Source organism: Antennarius striatus, chromosome 11, assembly GCF_040054535.1.
Source record: "Antennarius striatus isolate MH-2024 chromosome 11, ASM4005453v1, whole genome shotgun sequence".
In the NCBI taxonomy this organism is placed as follows: domain Eukaryota; kingdom Metazoa; phylum Chordata; class Actinopteri; order Lophiiformes; family Antennariidae; genus Antennarius; species Antennarius striatus.
Genome location: NC_090786.1, coordinates 1,360,344 through 1,373,342, shown reverse-complemented (window position 1 = coordinate 1,373,342; position 12,999 = coordinate 1,360,344). Strand labels below are relative to the sequence as shown.

Below are 12,999 nucleotides of genomic sequence, written 5' to 3'. Positions count from 1 at the left end.
TTAATCTCTTGCAACATTTTACATTTATCAATTTAGGGGTAGTCTTTATTTTGCGTATTTTGTATGTTCTCCTTTTTATAACTTAAATTAATTGATCAGTCTTAAAATTCTTGGTAGGTGTAAGTGGGAGTGGGAGTGGGTGTGTGGCGACTCCTCCAGCGTAAATGCCACCATTCACCCACAGCCAGCTGGAATGGGGTCAAACATAACCTTTGACCCGTTATGAGAGCTGTGCAAAGATTGAAATAGTCTAATAATAATGACTCAAAAACAAATACATTAGAATTGAAAAGAAAAATATTGCACAATTTGTGACTAACCAGTATTAACACTTTGCAGCTGGATGTCACCATCATGAAACCTGACCTTGACAGGGCGTTCTGCCCATGTATGAGCTCATGGTTGTCGGCTCTGCCAACTATAAGCTGCACATGTCTATGTTAGAGACATGCTGGACTTACTTTGGTATTTAGTTGTACCACAATACTCTTCATTGTTGAATGACTCTGATTGAGTTTGCTTTAATATGATTTATGACTGCTCAGTGTGTTTTTTTTCTTCTGTAGATGAACCAGTATTTCAAACCCTTTTGCGGATTTGTCTACATGCTGTGGCGTGTTTGCTGGAAGCATTGATTCATCAGATTGCACCACACATAGTTATCCTGCATGGGAAGAAAACTACAACTAGTCTTTGCAAATGAAATTTTTAGAATCCGGTCACAAATTTTATGGATCTCAAGTGTGATCAATACTGTGTGGCCAATTTTTTGATAATACAGTAACTGCATAATCAGTTACTTCCTGTAAATTTACAGAGTCACACCTGATGCTAAAAGCTGGTCTAGAATTTATCATCAAATCTGAATGCATTTCTGATTAAATCTCTATGAATAAAAAAAATACCTTAAAACTGCATGAAAATACTATCATGTACTCTGGACGTGCACAACGGAAAAGTACTGAGGCTCAAGAGCAAATGGAAAAATCCAAGGAAGCTTATGTAAGAGCCTGTTGAGACACACCGAGGCTCTGAACAATGTACACATGCTTTCCTTTACTGTCGTTTTTCCTTAAATTGAGTGACAGTCTGTTTTTGTAAGAGAACGCTCCTGTTTGGCTTTGGTCATACTTGTACAGGTCAGGATTGTGCATCAGCAGGCAATAAATCCACTTTACAACTGTCGTGATCAGCTAAACTCTGCTAACCAGAAGCCATCATAATGGGCAACAGAGTGTAAATAAAAGAATGAAGGAGAATTTGGAGTATGAGTCCAGTTGTGAATGATTCACGATACGCGTCCGTGGTCACTACACATACAGTAGAGTAAGTGCTATTTTTAAACCTTTTATGGCCAGTGCTTCCACAACAGTGTAGTATTGGCGTGGGATATTTTTGTGTGTTTCCCCTGTCAGGCAGAGCATTCCTGACTCAGTGTAATAAAACAAAATCAAGAGCATCATTTAGCCAGCCTGCCTGAAGGCAGCACTAGTTCACAGCCAGTGATGCTCAAGGAATGAAAGAATGGGACTGAACTCAACATGTTAGAAGAAGTTATGACAGATTCGCTCATTAAAATGTCATCAAAGTTGGGGTTCTGTTTCTCATTACTGGGGCTCTCTCTGCCACAATTCTCTCCTCCAGGGCAGTTTCTGGTGGAGGTCTCTGGTTGAGATACCATACAATGAAAAGCATTCATGCAGCATGCATGGAAAGTTTCTGTTATATTATGGGGGTTTATCGGTCAATGTGAAGTCTTATTTTTCTTCCTCTCTCATCACGTCTTTTCCCACGCAGTATACTCCATTAAGGTCCAGAACAGCACCATTTAGAAAACAGAAATTCCTTGCGTATTCACGCTTCAAGATTTTTAGTAGGTGGTCACGTGATACCCTACGTGCATTCTATTGGCTGACAGCATCCGGAAGTGCGCTACGTTCCATGAGTCTCGGAACGCAGCACACTTTCGTGTATTTAATAAACACTTTTTATGAACTAAAGGTTCATAAAAGTTTAAATTACCATGAATAATAAAATAATAGTCAGTTGCTATATCGCGGAATTTTGTTTTTAGTGGGTGGTCCTGGAACGCATTAACAGCGAGTAACGAGGGATTACTGTAGTTGTTTCATCATGTTATATATTATCCAGAAAACATGTGTAGCCGATACTATGAACCTGAAATTTTTTTTTGAGGCACCTACTGTATGAGCCACTTTACTGCACCAAAGATCCCCCCCCACAGATCTGCCCCGATTGAACTGAAGCAACAAGTTTCTAGTTTCTGCAGTTGAATCAATGATATGACCCAGTTGGTCAATGGGATGTCCATTGACCCAGTAGGGTCCATTGACCAACTGGGCCCACTGACCCTGTGCTGAATGGTGGTTCTCCTTCCACTGTGGCTACAGTGGTTATCCTTCCTCTAGCCACGCTTCATTGAATCACTGTAGCCCACCCCCACTGTGTTGAAATCATTAAATTTAATTCTTTTACAAATGTGTTCGGTTTTCATTGCGCTGATTAAAAATTTTACTACTGACATTGAAGTATTCAGCTCCTGTCTCCCACATTCAGTTTTATGTTTCCCCATAGTAAGAACACATCTTGTTTTGATTTAGTGTGGTTAGCTAAGCTCTGGCTTCTGGTATTGGTCACAGTCCAGACTTCCTCTGAAGCAGCAAGGGGCATTTAATTCACAGCAGGGAAAGGACAGCCCTACTCTTCAGTGGCAACATATCACGACTGAACACAATCCCAAACAGGACAGAGTTTCACCCCCCTGATGAGACCCCAGCTCATCGCAGAACCATGTCCGCTAACCCTCACACCTACGGGGGGTGGGAGGGAGCCGGAGAACCCAGAGAGAACCCAAACACAAGGATAACTTACAAAGGAATTGAACCCAGAACCTTCTTGTTGTGAGACAACAGGAGAACCCACTGTGCCAACGTGCCAACATGCCAAAAGCCAGCTGTATACAATACATATAAATCCAATTCCTTAAAGGGACAGGCCTGTTTGTAAGAGAGCAGCCTGAACCAAACCTTCTCTCCTCTCAGGATGGAGTGTGGATGGGAAAGTTTTCTCTGTTGTGTCCCACTTTACCTTAACTAGCGGGAACCCGTTTGTTTTCTTTTTATCCTTTGCCGTCGCAAGAAAACAAGCCGCTGTGTCCAACGGAGCTGTACCGGAACCGTGTGTGTGGGACGGACGAACGCGAAGACGAAGGCTGGTTTGGAGTAACGGTCCGGCTGTCCGGGTAGACGCCGGCTTCGTGAGTTCGGTCCTGGTCCATCCCGTTGTGTTTCATCTCATACTTTGTGCTGTACTGTTTGTTCTACTGCCTGTGTTGTCCTGCCTGTTTTGTACTACCTGTGCTGTACTACCTGTGTTGTACTGCCTGTTGTACTGCCTGTTTACCATGGGTCAGAGAGGACTGCACTTTCATTTGTGCTGATGTCGTGTATGTATGCACTTCCGGATCTCAACGGGAGCAGACGTCTTTCTTCTGTCTCCTGTTGTCTCCATCTCTCTAACTCATACCCAGACTGACTCTCACTGACTCTCTGCAAAATGCCGAAAGGAAAAGGAAAACCGAAGGATACTAAAGACCAGATGGTCTCTATGAAAGAGTTCAAGAGTGAGTTAAAGAGCAACTTTGATAAGTTAGGGAGTGACTTTGATAAAAAGTTGGAAGAAAAGCTAAAACCGGTGCTAGACGGACAAAATGAGGAAAATGCAGAAAGATATGGGGGGAAAAGACCGAAAAATTGTTGTCTTAGAACAGGGACAACAAAGAATGGATGATTTGGAACAAAGCATTCGTATAAATGATGTGATCATCACTGGAATCAAAATCAAGCCGAGGAATTACAGAAATGCTATGGCTAGCGCTGACATAGAATCTCTGGAGCAACAAGTGAGTTCACAACTGAGGGATCTGGAGATAACTATAGATCAGACCAGATTGAGACGTGTTACCCATCACCATCTGGAGGGAGGAGACCACCTGCAGTGTGATAAAACTCAACAATCGTAAACACAAAATTGCTTTTCTGAAACAAGGCTTCAAACTGAAAGGAAAAAATGTCTACATTAATGAGAATCTCACTAAAAAGAATGCTGATATTGCTAAAAAAGCTCGACAACTGAAGAAGAATGGACTGATCGACAACACCTGGACCAACACCTGGACCAACACCTGGACCAACACCTGGACCAACACCTGGACCAACACCTGGACCAACACCTGGACCAACACCTGGACCAACACCTGGACCAACACCTGGACGAACAACTGCAGGATCTTCATCAGAACAAAGGGGCTTTCTCCAGACCAGATGAAAACAATGATCAGGAGTGCAGAGGAGTTGGTGAAATACGATCAATAAAGACAGACAAGAGTTGTTACTACACCAAAGATCAGTACAACAGAGTCACTTCAATAGTGGTGCTCTACAATTTTGGACACGTCAAGTATTTCATGGAACAGTCGAAAAAATCAACATCATTGATGTCAGAAACACGGACTAATGAACAAAACAAACATGTATTTGTGATAACTGTTAAAGTGTAACAAACTGGTTAATTCTTGTATGAACACTCTCTGCTGAGGGAGGTTAATATGATCATTATATTCTTGTGGAGAACACTGGGAAGGTCAACTTCTTGTTTTGACTATCCATGATGGTAACAAACCTTGTGTTCCTAGGAAGAATGTAAACATGGTTATACTCTAGGGTAAAAGGCTAATGTCTGGAAGTGGATAAGGGTATGAAGGTCTGTCAAAAATCAATGTATGAACTGGTTGAAAACTTTTAATGTCTGAGTTTGTTGATTACATATTCTAATGAGAGACATGTTTTGTTGATGATTTAGAGGACGGGGATGTTAGAAGCCAATGACTTCTACCCGTTAACCCTTTCTTTTTCTTTTCGGATGTTGTTGATGATGTTTCAACACTGATGAAAGTGAAATATGTTGTAATAACAGAAGAAAAATGAACTGAATAAATAAATGAATAAATAAAATAAATAAATACATGGTACACTTGACTATAAAGCTGACTTTGACCTTTGATTTTGATAAAGCATCGGGGTTCCCCACACGACAATGTGAGGTCTCTCCCAATCAAAGAATATAAACCTCTGTGTTTGATGAAGCCAAAACGGCCCCGTAAGTGAGAGACATGGACAAATGTGAAGACCGGAGCTAATTTGGCTAGCAGCCCCAACTTCCGGGTAGACACCAGAAGTGTGACAACGTGAGGTTTTCAAGTGAGCTCATTCAAATATATAGGTGGGCATTCAGAAGCAATTCTCACGTACTGTGCTGAACAAAGTTGATTGAAACGCGAGTCAACTTCAAAACTCTATGATCACCATGTGTAAACAGAAACAGAACATTCTCAATTAAAAATCATTCTTACTGCAGTAGCAGAACATATGTTGAGTTTTTCGACCAGTCATAAATTCCTAAGTCATAAATTCCTCAACACAAACTCTTTTTTTCCATTAACCCTTGCCCCATACTCCCCTTGGCCTACAGGTCAAAAATAACTTAGCATGCCAAAGCCCCAAAATAAAGCAGTTTAATTTAATTTTCAATCCAAAATACATTTTACATGATGAAACAAACTGTCATTTATCAATTCAACTCAATTTAATTATTTTTTGTGGTGTATTTTTTTTATTAAGCAGTAAAAAAAGACTATCACCAGTGATTATTATTACACTTTTTTTTTTTTTACCACAAGCCAACTGTCATCACCATTTTCTTTATTTTATACAAATATAGAGTAATTACTTCTGAATTAGAAATAATGAAAACGAGCAACACAGTCAAGCATGTGGAACTTTATTTGGTCAGCAGCTTCTTCTGTTATAGGAGACCCACTGGGAACCAGGAGGGCTTATTTCTGTTCTCAGGGTCATAAATACCAAGCTGGGATGGCTTCTCTTCTCTTCGTTAGCTTTTATTGAATGCGTTACAGCATGTGCTCGATTAGCAGACACATACTGTATTGACTTCACTTCAGTGAACATTTGGTAGTCTCTTCTTGTGGCAGGCAATGACACTAATGACCCTTCCAAAGGTCAACCTGTTTTTAACTGTATGACCTACAGAAAGATATTGTCCATGAAATTGATTGGATTGATTGATTGATTGATTGATTGATTGATGGATTGATTGATTGATTGATGCAGATTTCAATTTCTTCAAACAATGCCATTTTATTCAACTGTGGAACACCTTGTTCATCTCCACCATGTGCAGCATCCCCACAGCCCCACTCTTTTGCATGTATTAATAAACAATATAATATGAAAAATATTTTTCAGACATTATATTCCAGCATGTAGTCTGGACGTGCACAATGGAAAAGTACTGAGGCACAAGAGGAAATGGAAAAAGCCAAGGAAGCTTATGTAAGAGCCTGTCAAGACACACCGAGGCTCTGAACAGTGTACACATGCTTTCCTTTACTGCTGCTTCTCCTTAAATGAGTGAAAGCCTGCTGTTGTAAGGAGATACTCCCTTTTGTCATGCATTGGTCACGCTTGTGCAGTTCAGGATTGTGCAGAGTATCAGATATTGGCAAACAAAAAAAATCCACTTTACAACTGCCATGATCAGGTAAACACTGCTAAGCAGAAGCCATTATAATGTATGAATGGGGATGAATAAAGAGTGAGGAAGAAGTCGGGTTTCTGGCACTGAAGAGTATGAGTCGTGTGGTGAATGCTTTACGTTATGTGTGGCGTGTGTGAGGTGGTCACTACGAGTAGAGTAAATGCTATTTTTAAACCTTTTATTGGCCGTCCTGGAACCACCATAAGCAGTGCTTCCGCAACAATATCATGTGAGTGGGAGTCTGAGCATCGCTCACGCTTCAGACGTGAGGCAGAGAATGGGCAGGAGAGAAGGACAGTCTCTCGAAGGCGGGGCAAGGTTCTTTAGGTTTCTTTCTTTGGCAAATTGATTTCCCAAAAAAGTCAAGCACTCGGTAACTGAGTCACTAATTCACCAGAAAGGAAGGAAGCTAGTCAACAGGTACATCATGGCAGTCAACGTCCCAGGAGTGATAGCGATGGTGTTTTTCTACCTGCTGGTTCTTGGGACTGGAATCTGGGCTTCTTTCAAGTCCAAAAGGAAACAGAAGAAAAGTGGAGCCACTGGAATGGAGATGGCCCTGCTGGGAAACCGGAGCATCAACTTGGTGGTGGGGGTCTTCACCATGACAGGTGAGGAGAAAACATCTTGCAGGACCAGGATGGAAACTAGAATCTGCAATAATCATCTGTTGGGCTGAACGTCCCAAACAAAGACACTATGGTATAATTGATTCAAATGTAATGTAATATATAAAATGTGAATAAAATATTCACATGAATTTGCTTCAACATATTCAAAACTGTTTGATGTTGTGAATTAAAGTTGATTTGAGCTCTTTTTGGTGACATCATCCTATTAAAGCTCTCAAATACGACATAAAAGTGAGACTCCCACGTACAAGATTGTGCATTAATTGTCTAGATATGAAAAACAAACCATTGACACCATTAACGTATTTCAGAAAGTTAAGTCAAATATGTTTCCATGGTGGATTTCAACATTAAAATGGTCGTACGCGTTTTCTTTGAGATAACTTTTGTCCAGAGGCAAACTGGTGTGGTGTCTCATTCCAAACATCTAGAGTGAATTAGGAGTGGCATGCAGCCCAGGCAGGGCAGTGCAAACAATATATAATAAAAAAAAACAACAACATTCCACTTTGAGCTGTTTTAATTCTCCAGTGACATTTCACTCTTGCACTGCCAGATTTCCTTAAGCCCATAATCCAGGGATGAACAAATGCATGCACCTTACATGACTGTAGGTACGAGTAGGAAGTAACCTTGACCTTCACGACATTTACAGTTAACATGGAGACCAAACACACACATAGACGTGTCTGTTCTCTGGAAACAACTCAGTGTGATTTCATTCATAATCACTAACATTAATGCTGTGTGTTCGTCTTGTAGCTACGTGGGTCGGCGGAGGCGTCATTGTCGGCACAGTTGAGATGGTGTACACACCCTCCATGGGCATGTCCTGGGCTTTAGTGATGTTTGTGGCGTACAGCATGTCTTTCATTACCGGTGGGTCTTCAAAAATATCAGCTATAAGGTTCAGAGTTCATTTGTAAAATATATCCACATGTGCAATGCTTGCCTTGTCTTGTTAGCTTACTATATAGGAGTACAGAATGGTTTCATCCAATCAGCTATCCATTATGTGGTCAGGGGGGGCCTATGGTGACATGAGAAAGTGTAGTGGAGTGTAGAAATGTTGGGATTCCATCTTGAACCAATTCTAGTCATCACATTCTATTATATACTAAACTATATACTCCTATGGGCTAATTATACATGCTAAGGAAGTCTTAACCAGTCATTTCTGTCACAAAGGAGGCACATTGTACAATAGAACACACGCATTGTATTAAGATTGCAACATCACAACAAAGTTACACAATAGAAGTTTAATGTTTTAAAGCAGATGAATTATGTTGCACAACTCAATGTAAAATGATTATATTTCTTTACTGAAAAAGGCCATATTCCAACCATTCCTTTATAGGACTTAAGACAAACATACATTTAAACAAACATAAATCCCTTTTCATTTAGTCTCTATACTTTTCTAATGTTGCACATATAAAAATCAGATCGTTGCACCTTGTAACTATTTTTCTTTGTCCTCCATCTCTTAATTAAAGTTGGTCTGCTGTTCGCCAAACCAATGAGAGATATAAACTGTGTGACGATGCTGGACCCATTCAAGCTCAAGTATGGAAAAGTAATGGCAGTCATACTGAGCCTATGTTCCCTTTTTGTTGATCTGACCTGGGTGCCATCAACACTTATGGGTTTAGGTATAATTTATACACCAAAAATATTCTTGTACAAACAATGTGCAGTGAATTTTGACCTAAATAATTTTTTGACAGGAGGGATGATGAGCGTCGTCCTGGATTTGCCGTTCTCTGTTTGTATCTGGATCTCTGCTGCTGTGGCTGTTATCTACACCCTGATGGGAGGTCTCTACTCTGTGGCCTACACAGATGTTATACAGCTGATCCTCATATTTGTAGGCTTGGTGAGTTTGATATGTTTAAAGATTTCAAGAAGTATTTGTCTTCCTGCTAAAAGCAATTCCAAATGAATTTATGAATGAATCGTCTTTGACATTTCTTGTCTCAGTCCATCTGTGTTCCTTTCGCGTTGACGAGTCCTCACACCTTGGACATCAGTCAGACTCTGATGAACAACACCTTACACGCTCCATGGATTGGAGAACTGGAGCTGAGAAAGACCTGGATCATGATTGATGACTTCTTGTTCTTCGTAAGGAACCAACACCACATACTCTATCAACTGCAAAACTGCTTTGGGGATGGCAACAGGACCATTCCTTTGCAGATTTTATCCAATGAGGATTGTACACAAGAAATGAAAAGTTCTAAATCTTAAGGTTTACTTTCAAGGCACTGGGTAGTCTTGGATATCAGGCTTTCCACCAGAGGACGCTGTCGGCCTCTTCCACAGCCACAGCCAAGCTCACAAGCCTTTTTGCTGCCGTCATCATGCTTGTGATTGGAATACCCATCATCCTGCTGGGGGCGGCCGCTGCTTCCACAGGTGAGAGGGCACAAAAATCAGGTGTAAGGAGCTAGACTGCCACTATCATGAAGTGGATTAGTGTCATTAGGCAATCAGCAGCACACACACCTCAAATGCATTGAACCTAGCTGAGTAATTAACAAAATGTGTTGGTTTTCTTTATCATTGTTATATTTAGGAGGCACTCCAACTTCTGTAAAAATGAAATTAAAACTCAAGTCTGGACCCAACACAGTTTACACATGTAAAAGATCATGTCTTCATTCTTCAGTCGTTCTTTCTTCTGTGGTCATCCCTCAGACTGGAACCAGACCACCTATGGTTCTCCATCTCCATATGAACGTGGAGAAGCTGCTATGGTTCTACCCATCACCTTGCAGCACCTCACCCCACCCTTCATCTCCATCATTGGTATTGGATGTGTGGCTGCTGCTGTGATGTCATCAGCTGATTCTGTTTTACTTGCTGCATCTTCGGTCTTCACTTCTAACATTTACAAGACTATTCTGAGACCTCAGGTACAAAAACCCGACAGACAGTCTCATCCATGCACAAAATCTAATTTAACGTAAAGCATGAATAGATTTTCAGGTGAGATTAAGAAGAAAAAAACAGTAGGAAACAGAGCAGAAAATGCAGTTCTTTGAGACAAAGTTGAAGAAATAGTCTGACTTTGCTGTTTACCTGACATTCCTCCTCTTTACTTTCCTTTTCAGGCATCAGACAGAGAGATCCAGTGGGTGATCCGTGTCTCTGTGGTGGTCGTGGGTGTAGTTGGAACGTCCCTCAGCAGCTTGAAAAACAGCATCCTTTTGTTTTGGTTCATTGGTGCAGAAATGGCGTACACTATTAACTTTTCTCAGCTTTTTTGTGTCCTCTTCTTCAACATCTCCAACAGTTATGGATCTATTATGGGCTTATTGGTGGGATTGATGATCCGATTGCTCAGTGGAGACCCAATAATAGGATTAGAACCAGTCCTACATTTCCCAGGATGCACTCTGGAGGATGGTGTTTATGTCCAGTATGCTCCAGTTAAGACCATCTCCATGCTGTCTGCCACTGCTGCCATCTTGTTGTTCTCCTACCTGGCTTCTGTCCTCTTCAACAAAGGTGTTCTACCTGAGAAGTGGGATGTGTTCAAAGTGAAAGCCCAGCACTCACCAGTACCACTGTCACCAGTAGGTGGCGCTATAGAGGAGGAGGAGAAATTGAAGAACAAACATCCGTCAGAATGAATCATCATTACCACTGACTGGAACAATAGTGTGCCTGTGTTTACAGTCGTGTTCAGTTTATGTAAATGTTACAGTAATGATACCAAATAGCTGAAAGTGACACCCAACATGCAGGATATCTGCTGCTTTACTATAAACCAATCTACGCACAAAAAAAAGTGAAGAACTATGTCTTTGGTAGGTTATTCGTCTAAGAATGATTATCGCCAATAAATCTTCAATCATCGTAAATCCTGTTGTTTTCACTTTTGAATAGTGCCACATTGGTGAGGAACATTTGTTTGTTGAGTATTTGGGATGGACACTTTGTTCCCCTTCCTTGATATCCCTGGCATGTGGAGCTTGGCCTTCAGTTTTCAGATAGTACTAGGTGTCATTTCAACAAGTGCACCAAATCCATCAGGCGTATAAGATTTGGTACATTTTGTCACAGGTTCTGCCCATCCCACACATGCATGTTCCTTACAAATGTAGCATTATCTGGAAAGGAAACAACAACAACAACAACAACAACAACAGTAATATGCTGTAAAATTTATTTCCAACAATCAAAAACATTATTTACCAAACACAAATGTCCTTACAATTTGTCTTTAACTTTGCAACATTGCAAGTAAGGTGAAAAATTTGTACCCTGGAGGACAGCTGAGCCATTTGACCACTTCAGCTCATCATGACCAAGGCCAGGTCAGCAGGTGTCATTAGGTCAAGCATTGATAAACAGATTTTAGATTGCAAAATACATGACTGCTAACCTGACCTGTGAACTGCAAACGCGTCCTCAAGTCTTCGAAATTTGAAGTCGATTTGCTTCAGATTCAGCCTCAAGAATTACAATGATCGCAGGGAAAGAGGATCTCCAGCATTATAAGCTATAAGAGTTGCAAGATTCAGTCAAAGAGACTCACTGAAAACAACTACAAGGGCACAATGGTTACACAACACAGCACAGTTGTGTTTTGAGTTTACATTTAAAAACCTGATGGAGGCCATTCCAAAAGAAGCGACGCAAAAGTCGGGCTTCTATCTCTGGCATGAAACGGGATTCCACGTGGTTCATGTCGTGGTAGACAATGCTTCAAAAAAACTAAAGTAACAGCAAAGAAGGCTTAAAATACAAGTCACAGAGGTTTAATATTCATGTCTACATCCTGGTATCTGGTTTTTCATGAATCTGGACATGAGTTTCTGCAGGACACAAGAAGATCAAACATAATTCATGAGGTTACTTCTCACAAACGTTGGGTGATGGTTTTATTCACTGACTTGGTGAAACTTAATCATGTTTTGGAAATACAGTATTCTCTATTAGACGACTTCATTGATATCAATGAAACCATCTGTAGAGCAAAGTCCATCAAAATTATGTAAATGTTTTATTTCTGTATGCTTTTTTTTTCATTTAAAGGAGTTTTTTTTGTTCATAATTACAGTTTATTTTGTCAATTTGAGGTAAAGTTCTTGTGTTCATGTTCTTTGTGTTTCCCTCAGTGATTAACAGATTGTTTCCACCTGTCTGCCCCCCCCCACTCCACCTGTCTGTCATCACCTCGTCACTTTGTGGATTTAAAGGCAGTGTTTCCTTATGACTGCTGTCATTTTGTCACCTGTTCTGGTAATATGTGTTGCCTTCTCCTTTCCATTGTGTTTAATAGTCATTTCCTTCTGGGTTCAGTTCATTTCTGTGTTCACTTTAAATTATCTTGTGGGTTTCTTTGAATATCTGAAATGTCGTGTTTGTGTTCTTCATTGGTGGAATAAAGTTTTTTTTTGTTTTTAATTTTATCTTTACATCTTTACATTTTATCTTTACAATTTTTTTTCTTTACTTATCTCAAACAAGGTTACAGTCTGCCTCCTGACTTGTCATACTAAAAATATTTGGTACATTATGAAACATGGGGAAAAAAGACAATACAGCAGTCAATACAACAGGTTTGAACTCTTCAGACCTGTCACTACAGAATCCTGTATTAATGCAGGACCCAGTCCCCCCACCTCCCTGGTTTAGGTGCGTTTGTCTCACTATTGACCTCACTTTTCAGAAGGAATCAGGTCTCCTGGATTTGCCTTTAATGTGCAGTTAGACC

General features: G+C 40.5%; 1 protein-coding gene across 2 annotated transcripts; it reads left to right on the top strand.

Annotated features, from left to right (window-relative positions):
• Nucleotides 1–6,636: 6,636 nt before the first annotated feature.
• Nucleotides 6,637–12,658, top strand: LOC137603904 (high-affinity choline transporter 1-like). Of its 2 annotated transcripts, none has more exons than XM_068327749.1 (8): nt 6,637–7,247; nt 8,031–8,147; nt 8,768–8,923; nt 8,999–9,147; nt 9,252–9,395; nt 9,536–9,689; nt 9,972–10,189; nt 10,388–12,658. In XM_068327749.1, exons 1-8 carry the CDS (start codon nt 7,064–7,066, stop codon nt 10,907–10,909), a joined length of 1,644 nt encoding a protein of 547 aa, XP_068183850.1. In that variant the 5' UTR covers nt 6,637–7,063; the 3' UTR covers nt 10,910–12,658. The 2 variants fall into 2 exon arrangements, with proteins under 2 accessions (XP_068183850.1, XP_068183851.1); XM_068327750.1 differs by having other exon boundaries at nt 7,131–7,338.
• Nucleotides 12,659–12,999: the final 341 nt, after the last annotated feature.

What these genes read in the sequence shown, in the direction of transcription:
- LOC137603904 (XM_068327749.1), top strand. Translation starts at nt 7,064, where the DNA reads ATGGCAGTCAACGTCCCAGGAGTGATAGCGATGGTGTTTTTCTACCTG. An exon ending in GGGGGTCTTCACCATGACAG is followed by an intron (nt 7,248 to 8,030) that starts GTGAGGAGAAAA and finishes TTCGTCTTGTAG; the next exon opens with CTACGTGGGTCGGCGGAGGC. An exon ending in TTGATGACTTCTTGTTCTTC is followed by an intron (nt 9,396 to 9,535) that starts GTAAGGAACCAA and finishes TTTACTTTCAAG; the next exon opens with GCACTGGGTAGTCTTGGATA.